The 18543-nt window shown below is 34.1% G+C and overlaps 3 protein-coding genes across 7 annotated transcripts in view; all 3 read left to right on the top strand.

The window, feature by feature from the left end:
• piga (phosphatidylinositol glycan anchor biosynthesis, class A) overlaps window positions 1-4098 on the top strand; it is a 46462-nt gene extending 42364 nt beyond the window's left edge. For 3 of the 4 annotated variants that reach the window (XM_087267132.1, NM_001126446.1, XM_087267131.1), the window contains exons 5-7: window positions 66-198; window positions 1225-1431; window positions 3143-4098. In XM_087267132.1, the coding sequence (XP_087123258.1) occupies window positions 66-198; window positions 1225-1431; window positions 3143-3403 (601 nt within the window). In that variant the 3' untranslated portion in view covers window positions 3404-4098. Of the gene's footprint in view, window positions 1-65; window positions 199-1224; window positions 1574-1947 lie in introns of all 4 variants that reach the window. The other variant, XM_087267133.1, reaches the window with a different exon arrangement.
• Window positions 4099-7760: 3662 nt separating this feature from the next.
• asb11 (ankyrin repeat and SOCS box containing 11) lies at window positions 7761-14319 on the top strand. The gene is made up of 7 exons (NM_214792.2): window positions 7761-7905; window positions 9615-9694; window positions 10370-10477; window positions 10571-10721; window positions 11230-11364; window positions 13441-13626; window positions 13706-14319. Exons 1-7 carry the CDS (start codon window positions 7809-7811, stop codon window positions 13828-13830), a joined length of 882 nt encoding a protein of 293 aa, NP_999957.1. The 5' UTR covers window positions 7761-7808; the 3' UTR covers window positions 13831-14319.
• Window positions 14320-15170: 851 nt separating this feature from the next.
• The window catches only part of sytl5 (synaptotagmin-like 5), a 46295-nt gene continuing 42922 nt past the window's right edge, over window positions 15171-18543 (top strand). For both annotated transcript variants that reach the window (XM_087267962.1, XM_087267961.1), the window contains exon 1: window positions 15171-15301. The gene's annotated coding sequence lies outside the window, so the exon portion shown is untranslated. The remainder of the gene's footprint in view (window positions 15302-18543) is intronic.

The following is an 18543-nucleotide window of genomic DNA, read 5'->3' as shown; positions in this document are numbered from 1 at the left end:
GGCTTGAGAGATGCATATTTTCTTTTCTTTATTCATTTACTCTTTTTATCTATGTATATATAAAGGGTTCGTCTGCTAGGAGCTCTAGACCATAAAGATGTGAGGGATGTCCTTGTTCAGGGTCACATCTTTCTCAACACATCTCTCACTGAGGCCTTCTGTATGGCAATTGTGGAGGGAGCCAGCTGTGGTCTGCAGGTATATATGTTTATTTTTATGAATCTGTATAAATAAAATCACATTATTGAAGTAAAATAAGTTGCAAGTGACAGTTAAAGGGGACCTATTATGCAAGATTTCTTTTGTGTGGCAAGTCTGTGAACATAACCAGGTTCTAATGGTAAAATGTGTCATTAATTTTTTTTTATCACAGTTAATAACAGCATTGTGCAGAAACACTTTGACGTTCTACTTTTATACATGTCATCAGAGAATGAAGTCCCATCCAATAGTGACGATTTCTCCCTCATTAGCATAGGATATTAGGCTTGTTTTTTAATCTGCCACTATGCTGACATAGGCATTTGTAGCTCCGCTTTCTTTTAAAAAGAGGACTGGGATCCTAATCTCATTTGACTTTTAAGTGACAGTCACCAAAATGACACCATTAGGATCAAAACCTATAAGGGGCAGTTTCAAAGAGTTGTAAAACATTATTTGTGTGGTATTTAGAGCTGAAACGTCACATACTTTAAAGGTTACCTATTATGCTTATTAAGTCTTTGATTTCCCTAGTCTAGTTTGAATGTCTGATGTGACGTTTCGATGTGCGAAAGAAAGCCCCGCTGCTACTCAGTGTTCCATTATCAGTAGCAGTGGGGCTTTCTTTTGCAAATGTTCTGTCATAGCAATGGTAAGAGGGCATAATTAAGGATAATGATATTCAGTTTCTATGAAAGCCCTGAGGTTGACGTCAACCGAAATACCATCACTCCAAATGTGCAAGCAAATGTTCAAACTTTCATTAAAGATTATCAAAACAAACATTTCTGTTTTTAGTAGATTAACTTGCAGGGATTAATTATTAATAGCAGACAAGTACTACAGACAAAGAACGAAAAAGAATGACATATATTTATGCTAGTCTTTCCATTTTAGCTTGAAATATTTACATTTTTTATTAAATAATATGGTTTTGTCATTATAATAAGAAAACAGGATATGCATTGTTGTTGTTAAACACTGTATTATGGATGATCTGTAAATCTAAATGTGTCTATGCAGGTGGTGAGCACTCGTGTTGGAGGAATACCTGAAGTCTTGCCGAATGAGTTGGTGACTCTGTGTGGACCGTCAGTTTGTTCACTTTGTGACGGCTTGGAAACTGTTATTAAAAAAATACGCAGTGGAAATGTGGAGTCTCCTGCTGCCATTCACCGCAAGGTCCGAACATTGTACACCTGGCGAAACGTTGCTGAGCGCACGGAAAAGGTGACCTATAAGATGCTTGAACTAAATCGTGATATACTTATTTTGCCTTATCTACCAGCCCTACCCCCAGACGATACAAGATATAGCATATATTTTTTCTTCATCTGAAAAAAAATTTAGGTTTAGGAGGAAACAATCTAGGGCTGCGTCCGAAACCGCATACTTCCATACTATATAGGATGCTAAAATCAGTATGCCAGCCGAATAGTATGTCCGAATTCATAGAATTTGAAAATCAGTATGCGAGAAGTACCCGGATGACTTGCTACTTCTGGCGAGATTCTGGAGTGCGCATCCCATGCATGCTGAACTATCCCATGATGCCCTGCGATTGAATTCATGAATGAGAGTAATGCGACGCAACTGACGCAGGTAGGTCACATGACCATGACAAAATGGCGGATGTACTATGTCCGTTTTCCATTCATACTTTTCACATTCATACTGTATAGAACATACTTTTCTAACGGCTGAATAGTACGTTTAAATTCAAATGCAGTACCTACTGAGTGGTAGGCGGTTTCGGATGCAGTCTAGGACTTTTTTCCATTTGTGACTGTCTATGACTCATATTTAGACAGCTTCGAAATAATCTAAATATTGCCCCAGCTGACAAATAGGATTTTTTTTATCACAAAACTATCAGTGATTTTTTTTTAAAAGAAATTATTAAATTATATGTTTTAATTTGCCTTGGTGGTTAGTAATTAAGCAGGAAATTATATTATTAGGTGACCTGTTCCTTTAACATTTTTATGCAAGTAATTTTTAGTATTCTTTAAATAATATTACAAAGTCTATTACAGATGTATTAACTGTCACTTTGGGCCAATTTATTGCATTATATGCCAAACAAAATGTAACAAAAAAAAAAAACTAATTAAATTCATACTACAAACATTTTATAAAAGCCCTTACTGACCCCCAAAATGTAGTTACTTTATTTTAAAACATTGTTACCATCACTCTATAAACAATTATTACCATCATTATATTTATTTATTCAGTTTCTTTTCGACTCAGTCCCTTCATTAATCTGGGGTCGCCACGGTGGAATGAACTGCGAACTTATCCAGCATATGTTTTACACCGTGGATGCCCTTCCAGCTGCAGCCCATAACTGGGAAACACCCATACACACTCATTCACACACACACACACACACACACACACTACGGTCAATTTCAGCATACCCAATTCACCTGTTCCACATGTCTTTGGACTTGTGGAGCAAACCAGAGCACCCGGAGGAAACCCACGCAAACACAAGGAGAACATGCAAACTCCACACAGAAACGCCAACTGACCGAGCCGAGACTCGAACCACGACTTTCTTGCTGTAAGGCAAACGTGCTACCCACTTTGCCACTGCGTCACCCCTACCATCATTCTACAAATTATAAATTATGTTTGCTTTTCATATCCAAACACATCTCTTGCGTCCTATTTTTATAGTCTTAAATCACAATACAGTACTACTATTGTGTTTATGGTTTCCGTAACATATTTTTATTTCTTATTTCTACACATAAATTAATCAACAATGGGCATAAATCATCTAAATGTATATTCATGTCATATATAATTGCCTCATTTCCTGCTTGTTATTGTCCTTCTGTGTTGAAATGTACTCCTTTAAATCATAAAAAGTTCATTGTGTGTAAATTTCATTCTGATTCTGATATCTACTGCCTGTTTGTGTTTGTTCCAGGTGTATAATCGAGTGTGCAGAGAGCCTGTTCTGCCGTTATCCGCACGACTGCATCGACTGCGCTCTCACTGCGGTGCGGTCGCCGGCTCCATCTTCTCCTTCGTTGCTGTTATCAACTTCCTCTTCCTGCTCTTTCTTCAGTGGCTCCGGCCTGACAGTCTGATCGACGTAGCTGTAGACGCTTCAGGTCCTCACAGTCGCTTAAAACAGCAGGTCAGTCACAAAACGAGTAAAACAGCAAACCCTAATGATCTCACATGACCTCACATTAGTCTCACAATGACCTTTATTTAAAGGGGGAGATGTGAAAAATGCACTCATGTCGTGAAACTGTTGTACCCTAACTACTCCTGTTTACATTTCTATTGAAAACTTTGAGCTCAGGTGTAAAGAGAGCTATTAAGAGCTATTATTCTCAAGCACTCCTGCTGTCCACAGCCTGCTTTGCACATTAAAAAGCTGCCTTTAACTGAACCCCCATACCATACCCCCTCCCCCTCCTCCATTAGAAGATAGTTTGTTGAAACGGTTGCACAAGTACTTTTTAAAATGTCTGGATTTAATATGAATGAGGATTTCACAGTTTGTATGTGTGTTTTAATCTGACTCAAATAAGCCAAACTGAAGTTTTTAATGCCAAACACAGTTTAGGAGCTGTGAGATATAAAAAGCATCATATCTGTTATTTTCTGTAGTCTGACAGTACTTGTTTCTTTTTTTAAACTGGTTCTAACTTTCATTGCTGCTTTTTGATGGTTGTCGAAACCCAAATACTGCATTTCTGGACTCTGTTTGTCACGTAAGGTTTCATACTTGGTTTCTTTTACACCTATTTTGCATTGACCTTCTCTGTGTGTATTGTGAATATGATTATACTGCACAAACAGTTCTACTACCTAAAAGTGGTGTTGAATTATTTTTGTTGACAGTCTACAATAAACTTTATTAACATGTAATACATGTGCATTCTTCTTCTTTTATTTTTTTATATGATATTAATATATTTGTGGGTGATTATGATTTTGTTAACCCAAAAACGTAAAAGGAACAAAACATGTCAGTTACAATTATGGAAATATACAAAAATACCATTATGGGACTATTTTGAACAAACGCATTGTGGCAAAGTTATTTTTATTTTGGGTTTTTTAAATTTGATGTTTTGTATTGAACTTCTCTCTGAGTACGTTGTGATTGTGATTTATTGATCTATTCATTGTGAATGGACAAACACTCCTACTAACTGAAAGTGGTGTTCATTAGAAAGGAAGAGTACAATATAGCAATTACAATGTTAAAACTCAAACAAATTAATTTAACAGGTCAAATTGTGCACCTTAAATGTCTTGAGAAAAAAAACTTGACACATTGTAGCAAACATATTTTTGTTATAAATAAACTAATGCTCTTTGGAGTATGTCTTTTCTTTGCTATTTTTAGAATGAATATAATTTTCATACTTTGCTTGCTTCTATGTCTATTTTATATTTGCTAATATAATTATTTATATTCTTTGCTATATTATCATATTTGCTCTGTTTTATATTCTCTAAGTACTATAATGATTGTAGTGCACAAACATTCATTCTACTTGGATTGGACTGGATTTGCTGTCCATTTAATCAATTTTGCTGACAAATGCTACAATAAAGTTCATTAACGAGCAAAAAATAGTTTCTTTAACTTTTTGTTTTATTTTTATTTATTTCATTTCATTTTAGTGTTATTTTATTTATTCCATTTTATTTTTAGTTTTATTTTAGTTTCAATTTAAAAAAATATTTAATATTTTAAATTTTATTTTATTATTATTTATTTTCATTTTATTAAAAAAACTATTGTATTTTTATTTTATTTAGCTTTTTATTTTATTTTAATTTAATTTTAGTTTTTTTATTGTATTTTTTTATGTTTATTAGATTTATTTATTTATTTATTTATTTATTTTGGTAACTAGGTTGAGGAGGTTTCCCAAACAGCAATATTACATAAAATAGTTTTTAATAAAAAATAAAAAAAACAGTGTCTGAATTTAAAATTCACACTGAACTACATTAACAGTCTTTTTAACTCAAAAAGTGACTTTTGCTTCTTTTTCAAACTACTTATGTAAAATGAGTTGAAACAATTCTTAAGGTTTTTTGTGACAATTTTATGTTGAATTCACTTAAATTTGTTAAAAAATTATTAAGTTAACTTAATTCCTATGTGTTGTGATAACATGAATGATTTTTGTGGAACATGTGGCTGTTGAATATAAAAGTGGCACATTATGGTAACATTATGATAACTTTCAGGGTCTCTTCGGATCAGAAATCTGATGCTTACACCCAAACAGAGTTGATAAAATACACACCCTCCAGCATTCAAGGCTAAAACTGTGGGGCGTTAACACACACTTATCACCGTTTCTGACTGCTTTCACACACGCATGCACAGTCAACAAGCAGAACACTCCTGCATAACACTGGATGCAAATCGAGCCTTACTGGAAAAGCAGATACTGTAATCTCCAATAACCATTGCCGTTACATTGGCTTTGGCTCAAATATTTCTCTTACTGTAAGCACATAATGAAATGTAGTATGAGGTTGTAGATACTTTAAGGCAAGTCACTGTACATTGCTCAGCATATATGAACACTCACCTCCCCCACAAATCTCTCTTTTAAATTAATATTTTCTATGCAATATTATATTTGTGCAAATACATTAGATTAGTCAGTACTGAAGCCAATTTGGAGCCTATCTGACAAAATAACTTACAATAATGGTGCAAAAACGAGTACACCCAAATGTATATGTTATAGAAAAATATTAAATACAAATAAAAAAAAGAGAAAAAAATCAAGAGATGCATATATATATATATATATATATATATATATATATATATATATATATATTATTTTGTTGAAATGTTGAAGTTTTTTTTTTATTTCAATATTTTGTTTGAATTTAATTGTATTATCTTTCCATTTCTGAAGATGTTCTGTGACTAAAATATTATTTTAGTAAATAAATCTGTTTAATAAATCTGTTTTGTTCAAATGCAACATATATTTTCCGTATTCACTGGGAAATAGATACAAATATTTATTTTCAATATGGGGTGTACTCAGTGCTGAGCACTGTAAAGGGAGGGGTGAAAGGAGTAAAACATTAGATCGTTTTTGATTAGGTCTTCATTAAGAATTGCAAACATTACTTTGTATTACAAGCTTTTTACAATAATATTTTGAAAAGTAGACTTTTTTTATTAAATAGGTGCTTTTTTGGCATTTTAGAGTCAACGTCAACAGAGGAGAGGTCTCTCTTTTTATAATTTCATAATTTAGAAAATACTGCTTAGAACAGCCAAAGAAATTTTTTATTTAATAAAATGTTGCATATTATCAGACAAACCGTGTATGAACATATCCATTTAAGATATACAGTTGAAATCAGAATTATTAAACCCCCTTTGATTTTTTTTTTCGTAAATATTTCCCAAATGGTGTGTAACAGAGCAAGGACATTTTTACACTAGGTCTAATAATATTTATTTTTTCTTCTGGAGAACGTCTTATTTGATTTATTTAGGCTAGAATAAAAACAGTTTTAAATTTTTTTAAACAACATTTTAAGGTCAATATTATTAGCCTAATTAGCCTAGTTAAGCCTTTAAATATCATTTAAGCTTTATATATTATCTTGAAAAATATCTAGTCTAATATTATTTACAGTCATCATGGCAAAGATAAAATAAATCAGTTATTAACACTATTATGTTTAGAAATGTGTTGAAAAAAAATATTCTCTCCGTTAAACAGAAATTGGGGGGAAAAATTAATGGGGCCAATAACTCAGGGGGATAAATAATTATGACTTCAAATAAACTCACCCTTAAGTGGTTGCAAACATGTTTTTTTTTCTGTTGAACATGATATAAATCATTTTGAAGTAACCTGAAAGCCTGTAACCATTGACTTTCACAATAGGAAAAACAAATGCTATTAAAGTCAATGGTTACAGGTTTCCAGCATTCTTCAAAACATCTTCCTATAGGTTTAACAGAAGAAAGAAACTCAAACAGCTTTTGGAACAAGTAAGGGTCAGTAAATTACAACAAAATGTCCAGATTTGGGTAAACTATGCCTTTAAGAATGTAGATATGAATAAAACTGTAACTGCTGCTGAAGTGGAGATTCATGGTTCTGTGCAAGAGGAAAAACTCTTTAAAATCTTTAAAAATATCTATTGTTATTGCAATCACTTAGAAAAAAAACACAATAATCTACTGAAAAATATGGAAAAAATATTAATATAATATAAATAAATTTTCTTTACACCAGACTACAAAAAAACACTTTCTAAACAAAGTCTTTATTTCATTCACTTATTCCAACAGTGCTGTATTCAAATTCTTAGGGTTTTAGCTCCTCTGCCCCATGCTGGCTCATCTGAAGGAGGTTTTTTTATGTAAGGGAGTTTCTCACCTCTCCGGATTTTGGAAGAGGGGCAGTAAAAGCACATCTCTGATAATGGTGGGAGGTGCAGTCTTTTCAGAGGGGGGTTCTTGTTTCTCTGAAGGCCATATAAACTCCTGTGAGGAGTTTCTCTGTGCTCCACTATCTTAATTGTCCTGTTCCTGCGAGGTTTCTGTGTGGCTGTGTTTTAGTTTAGAGATGGCCGTGGTTCATGCTGAAGGGAATGTCTGGATTAAGCAATGGGATCACAGGTTTCACATGTATGGAGGACAAACATGTAGTCCACTAATGGCAGGTAAGATTTAGCAGTTTCTTCAGATTTTTGATCAGATTTTTAAGTTGCTTAAACTAGTTGTGACTAACTACTGATAGCCAGTTTTGGATTATGAAACTTGTACCGTGACTGTAGCATACTACTGCATCAAGCCAAAGTTCCATTCATTTGTTTAATTTTACAATTGTACTCATTAAAATAGAAATATAGGAAACTCACTGAGTGATATAAAGCCTGTGTAAATCTAATCAAAAGAAAAGGTTGTTTGTGGATTTATTTAGCTGTATTGCTATTTTTACATTTTAATTTGATCTGTTTTCGAGGTCAGTTGGAGTGTTGGAGTAGAAGAATGCACTTTTTTTAAAGCTTGCATGAAACATTGGCTTTCCAATTTCAAAGCTGGCCATGAGTCATTTTCCAGTCCCACTCCTCTCCAGTCATTCTTAAGTGTTTTTTAAAGTGATGCCATTAAAGAATCAGGTTCGAATCCACAAAGAAAATAAATGTACTTTATTGGCATCAATGGCTGCACGAAGATCCTTTAGCATTTTGTTAACCTTTAATTCCACAAAAGGATCTATACCAGACTAACAAAAAGTGACAGGTTTTTATAGTAGTAATATAAAAAAAATAATAATACTAAAAACAAAACATAAATAAACTTTTTTTTCAACATAAAGAACCAGTTTGTTCATTGACATACTTATAGTAGTAGAGTACAACATAAGTGACCTATTGTAAAACCCTCAAATGTACAGTGCTCAGTATATATAAGTACGCCCCTCACAAATCTCTTTTAAATTCATATTTTTAATAGGAAGCTATACAATAATATACTCGTGCACATACATTAGTAAAAAAAATATGATTGGGGGACTTTTGGAGAAGGAGAAAAACTAATTTTAAAAGTTTATAAAAAGGGCAGGTTCTTTTGTGGGGTGTGCAATACCCACTATAGAAGAGATTGCAGATGATCGAATGATGGACAAATTTGTCCGTATGATGAACCCTGATAATCATCCCCTTTTTAATAGCTCTTTTAGTGCAAGATTAATTCAACCCCTGTGTTACAGAGAAAGATACAGGAAGTCATTTTTACCAACAGAGATTAGATTATGTAACCATAATCATATTAGATGAATTATGCTAAATTGTAGCAGTTATTAGATAAGAACAAGTGTTTACTCATTGTTTGAAACTAAGGTGTGCAGTATGAATGTAGTTTTATTATTGTTTTTATAGATCTTTTTTTAGTATGGAGAGATTTGCTGTGACATGTGAATTATATTTTAGGATTATTAAAAATCTAACAAACAAACAAACATTAGATTAGTCAGTACTAAAGCCAATTCTTACGACAAACTTATGACAACGGTCCAAAAACTAGTACACCCAAATTTATGTTACAGAAAAATATTAAATACAAGAAAAGAGGAAAAATCAAGTGAAAAAAAAAAAAATAAATACAAATTATGTTGAAATTTTGTAGGTTGTAATTTTGAAAATCTTGAATTTAGTTGTATTCATCTTTCATTTCTAAATATGTTTTATGACTAAAATATTATTTTAATAAATATATCTGTTTAATAAATCTGTTTTGTTTAAATTCACCCAAATCTATTGCCTATTCATTAAGAAATGGAGAAAAATACTTGGGCTGTACTCAATTATGCTGAGCACTGTATCTATGGCACATGTTCACTGAAATGTCCATGTTTTTGTTTTGTTAGGCTCCTGGGACGACAGAACACCTTTACACGATGCTGCTTTGCAAGGAAGACTGCTTCCACTGAGAAGACTCCTCTCACAGGTACTGATCGATAAACCCTGATGTGGTGTCTCAAGCTTGTCAGCTCAATAAATAGTTTACATTCATCCAAAGCGACTCATGCCCCTAAACACGCCTGAAGCACTGCGCTTCCCTGGCAGCAGTCAGGGGTCTGGTTTCTTGCTCAGGGGCTTTACCTCAGCATGGTATTGAGGGTGTGGAGGTGGAATATTTACAATGCCCCACCTAAATCTCGTGTTTTCCAGGTTTGATAAGTGCTTAGATTTTAAACAAAATGTTTGAAACTGCTTAAAAATGTTATATCTTGCTAATAAATAGGTGCTTAAGCAGTGGGAGAAGACAAATTGTATTGTGATTGCCACTTAATGAGTTAACAGTGCATGAAATTAGAATAAATAGCTATTTAAAATAAAAAATGACACAATTTAGACGTGAGGAAATGTCATTTAAGAGGTAAATGATAGTAATATAATGTTGGGCTGGGGGAAAATGTCCTTATAGTATTCTATAGTAAAGTACAGCATTGTAACAAATAGTATCTTAAATATTGTGAAGAAGTATGGATAGGTATGTAAATATGTCATTTGACACTTTCCCAAAATGTGAAAATGCTTCTAGAAAGTGCTTAAAAACTGCTTAAATTTCACTTTGGGAAAGGTGTAAGATCCCTGACTGTCTGTGTTTTCGTGTGTACAGGGCTACAATGTTGGAATGGCGACTTTAGATGGAATCACAGCACTGCATGAAGCTTGTGTTGGAGGACATTTCACCTGTGCTAAACTTCTCCTGGAACATGGTGCAGATGTACGTATATAACTTTCATTATTTGCCTTAATTTTACTCCATGTCTCTGAACACGCATTCATTGATGACTTATATATGTATGTTTGAATGCAGGCAAATGCAGTGACTTTTGATGGAGCCACTCCTCTGTTCAGTGCCTGCTGCAGTGGAAACCCCGCCCTTGTCAGCCTCATTTTGACACACAGCTCCGCCCACCATCCAGCTCACCTGCTCTGCTCACCTCTGCATGAAGCTGCAAAGAGAGGTGTGTGTGGGAATTGCAAAATCTGAGAGTTGGATAAAATCAGAGTCAAATTTCTTGTTTCACAAATGGACCTTTTTGGATCTCTTTTTATCATTCCATTATTCAGAATATGCTGGCAACAGCAAGGATTTTTCTTTGTAGAGAAGTATGTTGTGTATTATTTGGAAAATTATGTGTGAAAATTTTTCCTCTGTAAAAGCCTTCAGAGTATAGATATGAAAAAACTGCCTGGTTTATGAAAGTTCTGCTGAAGTGAATATGCATGTGGATTTCCAGTGCAGGAAAAGAAATTGAAAACAGCCTTTATCAATGTATGTTTGCAGATTTCAATTACATTGCATATTTTAAAAGTGTGACACGCAAAACATGTATTTTTTACATTATTAGACCAAAAAACATCCGATAAAGAGCGAAATGCTTCAATATCTGAAAATGTCTCAAGAATTGAATCAAAAAGTCATGTTTTAGCTCCACTGATTAACCATATTATCTCCTGTCTATGTTTTAGGTCACACGGCCTGTGTTGAACTGCTGTTGTCTCATGGTGTGAACGTGGACATGGAGCTGCCCAGTGTTGGAACAGCGCTGTACTGTGCATGTGAAGTCAAGAGCACAGACTGTGTACTGACCCTGCTGATCTTAGGTCAGAATCACAAACATTACCCTTCATGACTTAATGAGTTACAAGAACAAAAGGTTTTCTTTCTCAGATTTTCTTATTGCATTCGTTATACAGTTGAAGTCATAATTATTAGCCCCCTTGAAATTTTTTTCTTCTTTTTTTGATATTTCCCAAATGATGTATAACAGAGCAAGGAAATTTCTACTGTACGTCTGATAATATTTTTTCCTCTGAAAAAAGTCTTATTTGTTTTATTTCGGCTAGAGTAAAAGCAGTTTTTAATTTTTTAACACAATTTTAAGGACAAAATGATTAGCCCCTTTAAGCTAATTTTTTTCTCGATAATCTACAGAACCAACCATCGTTATACAATAATTTGTCTAATTACCCATGTCTAATTACCCTTTTAAATGTCACTTTAAGCTGTAAGGAAGTGTCTTAAAAAATATCTAGTAAAATATTATTTACTGTCATCATATCAAAGATATAATAAATCAGTTATTAGTAATGAGTTATTAAAATTATTATGTTTAGAAATGTGTTGAATAAAATCTTCTCTCCGTTAAACCGAAATTGGGGAAAAAATAAACAAGCAGTCTAATAATTCAGGGGGGCTAATACTTCTGACTTCAGCTGTATTAGTGAACGGTGATAAAATGTTATCTAGATAACCATTTTTTTGGTGCAACTTTATACATTTAATAGCAAGTGTTCACTTAAGGAAACTTTAAAATCATTCCATTATATCAAAATAATTAGAAATATGGTTATACATATTTTCGAATTTATTCAGCCTTATTTTAGTTACCTAAAATAATTTTCTATGTGTTTGTTTTTGCAAGACATATACAGTTGAAGTCAGAATTATTAGCCCCCTGTTCAATTTTTCCCCAAATTCTGTTTAGCGGAGAGAAGATTTTTTCAACACAATTCAAAACATAATATTTTTTAATAACTCATCTCTAATAACTGATTTCTTTTATCTTTGCCATGATGACAGTAAATAATATTTGACTAGATATTTTTCAAGACACTTCTATACAGCTTAAAGTAACATTTAAAGACTTAACTTAGCAATTTTTTTTAATTTATATACTGTATAAAATGTTTAAATATTAATATTTTTAAATCTATATAAATATTATTAATATTTTGAATTTTAGTGTTATTTTTAGTTTCCCTGAGATGGGTTGCGGCTGGAAAGGAATCCGCTGCTTAAAAACGTGCTGAATAAGTTGGCGGTTCATTCCGCTGTGGCAACCCCAGATTAATAAAGGGACTAAGCCGACAAGAAAATTAATGAATGAATGAGTTTTATTTTAAGCTCATTTAAAGTTTTAATTACAATGTTTCTAAGTCATTTTTAGTCATTTTCATTAAGTTTAATTATCAAAATACTTTATCTTCTAGCCTCTTTAATGGCTCTGGTGTTGTTCAATTGTTTATTACTACAAATATTTATTTCAGCTTTATTTTTCACTTTTTCTATTGTTTTAGTCATATTTTTGTGTCATTTATGTTGTTATAGATTTATTTTGAAATTAGCATTTGTTTTTAGCACATTTAGTTTGTTTCTGTAATTTTGTTGTTTCGTTAGAATAATGTGTGTGTATATATATATATATATATATATATATATATATATATATTGTTCATCTTTAAAAATTAAAAAATGTAAATTAATTTAACTTTGACATTAGTTTTTTAACTTTTTACATTTTTCTTTCTCTTTTCATGTGAGTTTGTTTGTAATATGTATATAAAATAACAAAAATGCAATTTTATGTATGTAAATTTTTAGCCAATTTTATGTCAGTTTTATTAGTTACTTGTTGGGGTCGACAAAAACATTTCATGAATTTACGAGATGAGATCTTATGAGAACTTTTAACAGAACTAAGAAACCTACACAAAATATGTGTACAGTGAATGTGTATGTACATAAATGATTTTAGTCTTGTGATCAGTAAATTATATTTCAAGTACGTTACTTACTTTAAATTTGAAGTTAAATTATAAAACATTACTCACATATGCAATGGTTGTTTGTTATTTTACCAATAACAACGCGACTCATGCTCATTTAATTCTCTACAGGTGCTGATGTACAATGTGGGCGTGGCCTTGACACACCTTTACATGCTGCATGCAGAGTAGGTGGAGCAAAAGAGGCGGAGCTACTATTAGAACACGGGGCTGATCGTACATCTAGAAACTCTGAGGGGAAGACACCTCTGGATCTGACCTCAGATCAGAGCATCAAACACCTCTTGCAGACAGCAGGTAAAGAAAAACACACAGGATATAAACAGTACATTTGTATACTGTGATACAGATCTTATACATTTTTTATTTTTTGCAGGTACCTGCTCTCTGTCTCAGCTATGCAGATGGTGCATTCGACGCTCACTGGGACAAAAAGGACTCAACAAAACCAAGACCCTTTGCTTACCACATATGCTACACAATTATCTTCTCTATCATTAAGACGCGTATAAACATTGTCAAGTGTCAAAACACGACTTGCATAGTAATCTTGTTATTTTTGAATTTTCTGCACATTTTTATTTGTAAATCTGTAAATATTATTTGTTTGTGTGGCCTTAATCTGTGTATTTTGGCAATAACCTGTTGTTAATTTGTTGGAAGCAGTGTATATTTACTGTAGTCAACATTAGAAGTGGATCAAAACAGTTTTTCAAAGCTGTCCTAAGGCAAGAATGGGTGTTGTTCAATAGTTTTAGGATCATTTTGATGAAAGGTTTTGATCCACTTCGAATCTTGATAACTGTGCACATGCACAGGTTTTATGTTAAATGGGTTTGTAAAAATAAGTAAAAATATCTTCATTTTGTTTTGCCTCTACATATTTTTTTACCCTCAAAGTACTGTAAAGGTGCATTGTAAAAATCACCAAATACCATGGTTTCAGAAAAAAAACAAATATTTTAATAAAGTGATCTTTTTCTTAGTAAATTTCATGAAACAATGGGCGGCGAGGGCAAGGTACAGCAAGATTCGAGCCTTGGCTGGATCAGTTGGCGTTTCTGTGTGGAGTTTGCATGTTCTCCCTGTGTTCGCGTGGGTTTTCCCCACAGGTCTAATGACAAGTGCTATAGTTTAATTAGGTAGGCTAAATTATTTGTTATGTATGAGTGTGTAAATGAGTGTGTATGGGTGTTTCTTAGTGATGGGTTGCAGCTGGACGGGCATCCGCTGTGTAAAACATGCTGGATAAGTTGGCGGTTCATTCCGCTGTGGTGACCCCTGATTAATAAAGAGACTAAGCTGAAAAGAAAATGAATGAATTTCACAAACAACCCAGCAGATGGCAGCTTTGTACCAACTGTAAGATAATACATTTTTTGATTTAGTTTATAAGCTAAATAAGGATAAATCACTAACTCTAGAGCTTTAAGAAGCTTTAATTAATCATTAATCAATAGTTATTTCATGACTATTTTGAAAGTTATGACGTTTCAGTGGGGTGACTGAAAAAAATAGCTGAACTAACAACAAAGTACAGTATACATTAAGAATAAACAACATTAATATCAAGAAACAAAACATTATAATGAACATTAGGAATACATATTCTTTTTTAATGTACCCCCAAACCGAATGTCTAACTATGTGACTCAACATCTGCTGACAGTATGCTGAGGATATTCCCTGTCTAGTCACCGCGTTTGAGAGGCAATATGGCACTCCTATGATGCTGCTCGTGTGTGTGTCTGTGTATGTGTACACGGTCACGGGGAATCCGTGGGAGCGCAAACTCCGCCTCCGCCATGAACATCTCCAGCGGCGGGTGCGTGGGGGGTTTCGGGTTTGCCTCTCGCTCAGAGCTCGGGCTGCGGTGATGGATACAGTCAGTCAGCGCTACTAACCACCGGTTCTTGACCGTGTAACAGCACTGCAGTTCACAGGATTTTCACGAGCGACCGCTGCACTGCAGGTAGGACAGTTCATGCACTGGCGTGCTTCTTAGATGCGGTCTGAGGGAAAAAAACGCGGCTTTAACGGTGAGGAGGACGCTGTAACTTAAGTGTTCCCATTCTGACTGATGTTTAACAGTCTTTATCTTTTTTATACCTCATCCTCAAACAGCTTAAACCTCAGCAAAGTCAGTATCAAAGGATATATTTCACTAACAAGCAAGCCTGTTTTCCCGCTGTTTTGTGGCAAGACATTTTATGTCGTCTCACCAGGTGTTTGAACAGGTGCAATGCAGTAGAGGGTTTGTATTGAGGTAGCATGAAGTCGTTTTGACGTTTTAGTCGTTTCTTAAAATGAAAGTTTAAAAGTGTCATCATGATGTAGCCCGTGGTGTTTATTGTACATATTACATGAAACTGGATGTCCCACTTTTTACTCCAGTGAATATTAATTAGGTTTATTTTAGAAAGTCAGTTTTTGTGTGGATGGCTTGTGTTGGGGACAGAATGTCTTTCAGTGTGGTTCTGTTGACAAGCAGATACAGTATTCTAATGTTAATATTCTTGTATTATATAATTCAGTATAATCTATCTTTGCAGAGTGAGTGTGTGTGAGGTGATCTGTATGATCCTCTTCTACATGATTACACAGGTTTAAGCACATGCCAGTGCTTTGCTTCAGTTTGATAATAAGCAGAAATCAGTCCTAGAGCTGAAATGGTGACAAAGCCATTAAGGTTAAATTGGTTTTATATTCACACATTCAGACTTTCCCCTTATAATTTTAGAAAAGTATTATTGGCAAATTCTAAATAGTGAAATCATATAAGCAGCCAATGACTATCAAAGTACAGCATTGTTCACAGTGAAAAGTAGTGCTACAGTAATGCTGTTTTGAAGTCATACATACTTGCATGTAGTTTCAAGAGATCACACTTAGCTGATGATTGATTATAGAGTTTGTTTGGCGTGCTGTCCCGGGAGCCAGCCCTGAGCTCATTAGATCCTCGAGCCTGGGGCTCCTTCCTGTTTGCAAGGTGAGAGGGGAGTTTGAGCTCAGGTAGATCTAGAGAACTCCTCGCTGTATAGCTAATGAACAATTAGTGATTGCTCTAAGAGATAACTAATTACTAGGAGCATGTCTATGGTGCCGATTTGGATTAGTCAGTTAACTTCAGTTGCATGTTTTTGAATGGTAGGAGGAAAGCGGGGAACCCAGGGGAAACCCATGTGAGCATGGGGAAAATGTGTAAACTCCGCACATAAATGTTCGCTAGCTTGTTAAGAACTAGAACCAGTGACGTTCTTGCTGTGAGCCAACCGTGCTAACCACTGGACGACCGTGTCACCAATCTAAGAAAGGAGGAGTAGGGGTGGAAAGGGGGGATTCTTCAAAACTAGATAGCTGTGATATGGAACTTAGGGTATTTATAGTGGCTTTGGAATCGTCTGACTGGTGAATCATAAATTGGATAATGCGGGACCTCCCACAAGCAAACATAAGCACGTGATCCTCTCGAAATTAGTTCTTGAAATAAACTTCACTTCAGACCAAATATTCAAAGTACAATGGCAAACAATATAGGGAGCATGCCACAAGTTGTCACTGAACAAATGTGCGAATGTAAAACCAACTTTACCTCAATGTCATAGCCTAGTGCCTATTTAGTATGTTCCTACCTGTAAGGTATTTGGCTAACTTTCTAATTTAGTTTACCCACCCTTTTAATGTCTACACAGCTAACTTTGCTAATGCAATGACGGCACCAGGACAGACGTCCTACTAAAGTGTTACAAACTGAACCTAAATGTGTGATACACAAATTCTGTTCGCACTTATGTGAGTGGACGAATACACAAAGACTCGAGCTTTAATTATTTCTCTTATCTCTGAAGGAACAAGCCATGGATTGGTATAAGTTTCTGATGGTACAAGGATAACCTTGAATAAAATAACACAGCTTGACGGTATACTGCTTTAAAATAAGTTCTTTTAAAATGTTTAGGTAAAACAAAAGAAATAAAAAAAAAACCCATTGAACACAATATATTTTATTTCAAGAAACATTTTAAATATTTTTGAGCAGTAAACATGTCAGGCTAAATAATTTGAATAAATCATTGACTTTTGCTCTTTTCATTAAATTCAAAAACACAGATTTCTTTACAACACATAAAAAAACCTTAAATCTATCTTATGAAACAATATAACAGAACATTTTAGCGGTATAAAAACCTTGACTTTATAAACCGCAGTAAATCTTGAAACAGGTCATCAGCCCATTCCTAGAAAGTACAAAACCAGTGACGGACAAAATGCCTCTCTGTGCTGTCACACGCTGATAGGAACTGTTTAAGTTTTGATGTGTCATTTACTGTGGACTGTGAGTAACAACATACAGTAAATCACTTTTGTTTTCCAAAGCATTAGCTATTTATACCTGAGAGAGGCGTAATCAAGATAAGAGGCAGCTAAAGGAACAGCAAATCAGTTTGTCAGGGGAACGTTGTATTGCTCTGATGTTCATACTCTTTCATAGTCACACTTAGTTATGTGTATCAAATGATTCTTCTAAACCTTAAAAAAATGAAAATAGAAAAGTTTATTGGCAAACCTTTAATATAGAGTGCTCACATTATTTATTGTTAAGAGTTTGTATTGAAGTCTTTGTAGTAAATCATTGACATTGTAAAGTCTCTTCAGAAAATGTTGATGTGATGTTACTTGATGTAAAAATGTTTTTCCCCTATTCATATTGACATTTTGTAGGCAACAAGGGGTGCATGTTGGCTTTTCTCTGTGTGAGTTTGCATGTTTTCCCTGTGTTCTCGTGGGTTTCCTCCAGGTGCTTCGGTTTCCCACACAAGTCCAAAGATGTGGTATGTGTGAATTGGGTAAGCTAAATTGTCCCTAGTGTATATGTGTGTATGATTATGTATGGATGTTCCCCAGAGATGGGTTGCTGCTGGAAGGGCATCCACTGCTTAAAACATATGTTGGCGTAAGTTGACGGTTCATTCCACTGTGGCAACCCCAGAATAATAAAGGGACTGAGCTGAAAAGAAAATGAATAAAGGATATCGACATTTGTGCAATAAAGTGAATTTTTACTGAAGCCCCTGATAAGTGAGGAATAAAGGTAACACTTTAATTTAAGGACCAATGCTCACTATTAATTAATGGCTTAATACCAGCCTATTGTTCGGACATTGGGTGTTTATTAGTATTTATAAAGTACATATTTTGCAATTTTTCGATCTT

This window comes from Danio rerio, chromosome 9 (assembly GCF_052040795.2).
Source record: "Danio rerio strain M-AB ecotype USA chromosome 9, GRCz13ab, whole genome shotgun sequence".
Lineage (NCBI taxonomy): Eukaryota > Metazoa > Chordata > Actinopteri > Cypriniformes > Danionidae > Danio > Danio rerio.
The sequence above is the reverse complement of the archived record's forward strand: the minus strand, read 5'-3'. Positions and strand labels throughout refer to the sequence as shown.

Excerpts from the sequence above, each read along its gene's own strand:
- asb11 (NM_214792.2), top strand. The coding sequence starts at position 7,809 with ATGGCCGTGGTTCATGCTGAAGGGAATGTCTGGATTAAGCAATGGGAT. Across the intron at positions 7,906-9,614 it reads ATGTAGTCCACTAATGGCAG|GCTCCTGGGACGACAGAACA; the intron begins GTAAGATTTAGC and ends TTGTTTTGTTAG. Across the intron at positions 9,695-10,369 it reads TGAGAAGACTCCTCTCACAG|GGCTACAATGTTGGAATGGC; the intron begins GTACTGATCGAT and ends TCGTGTGTACAG.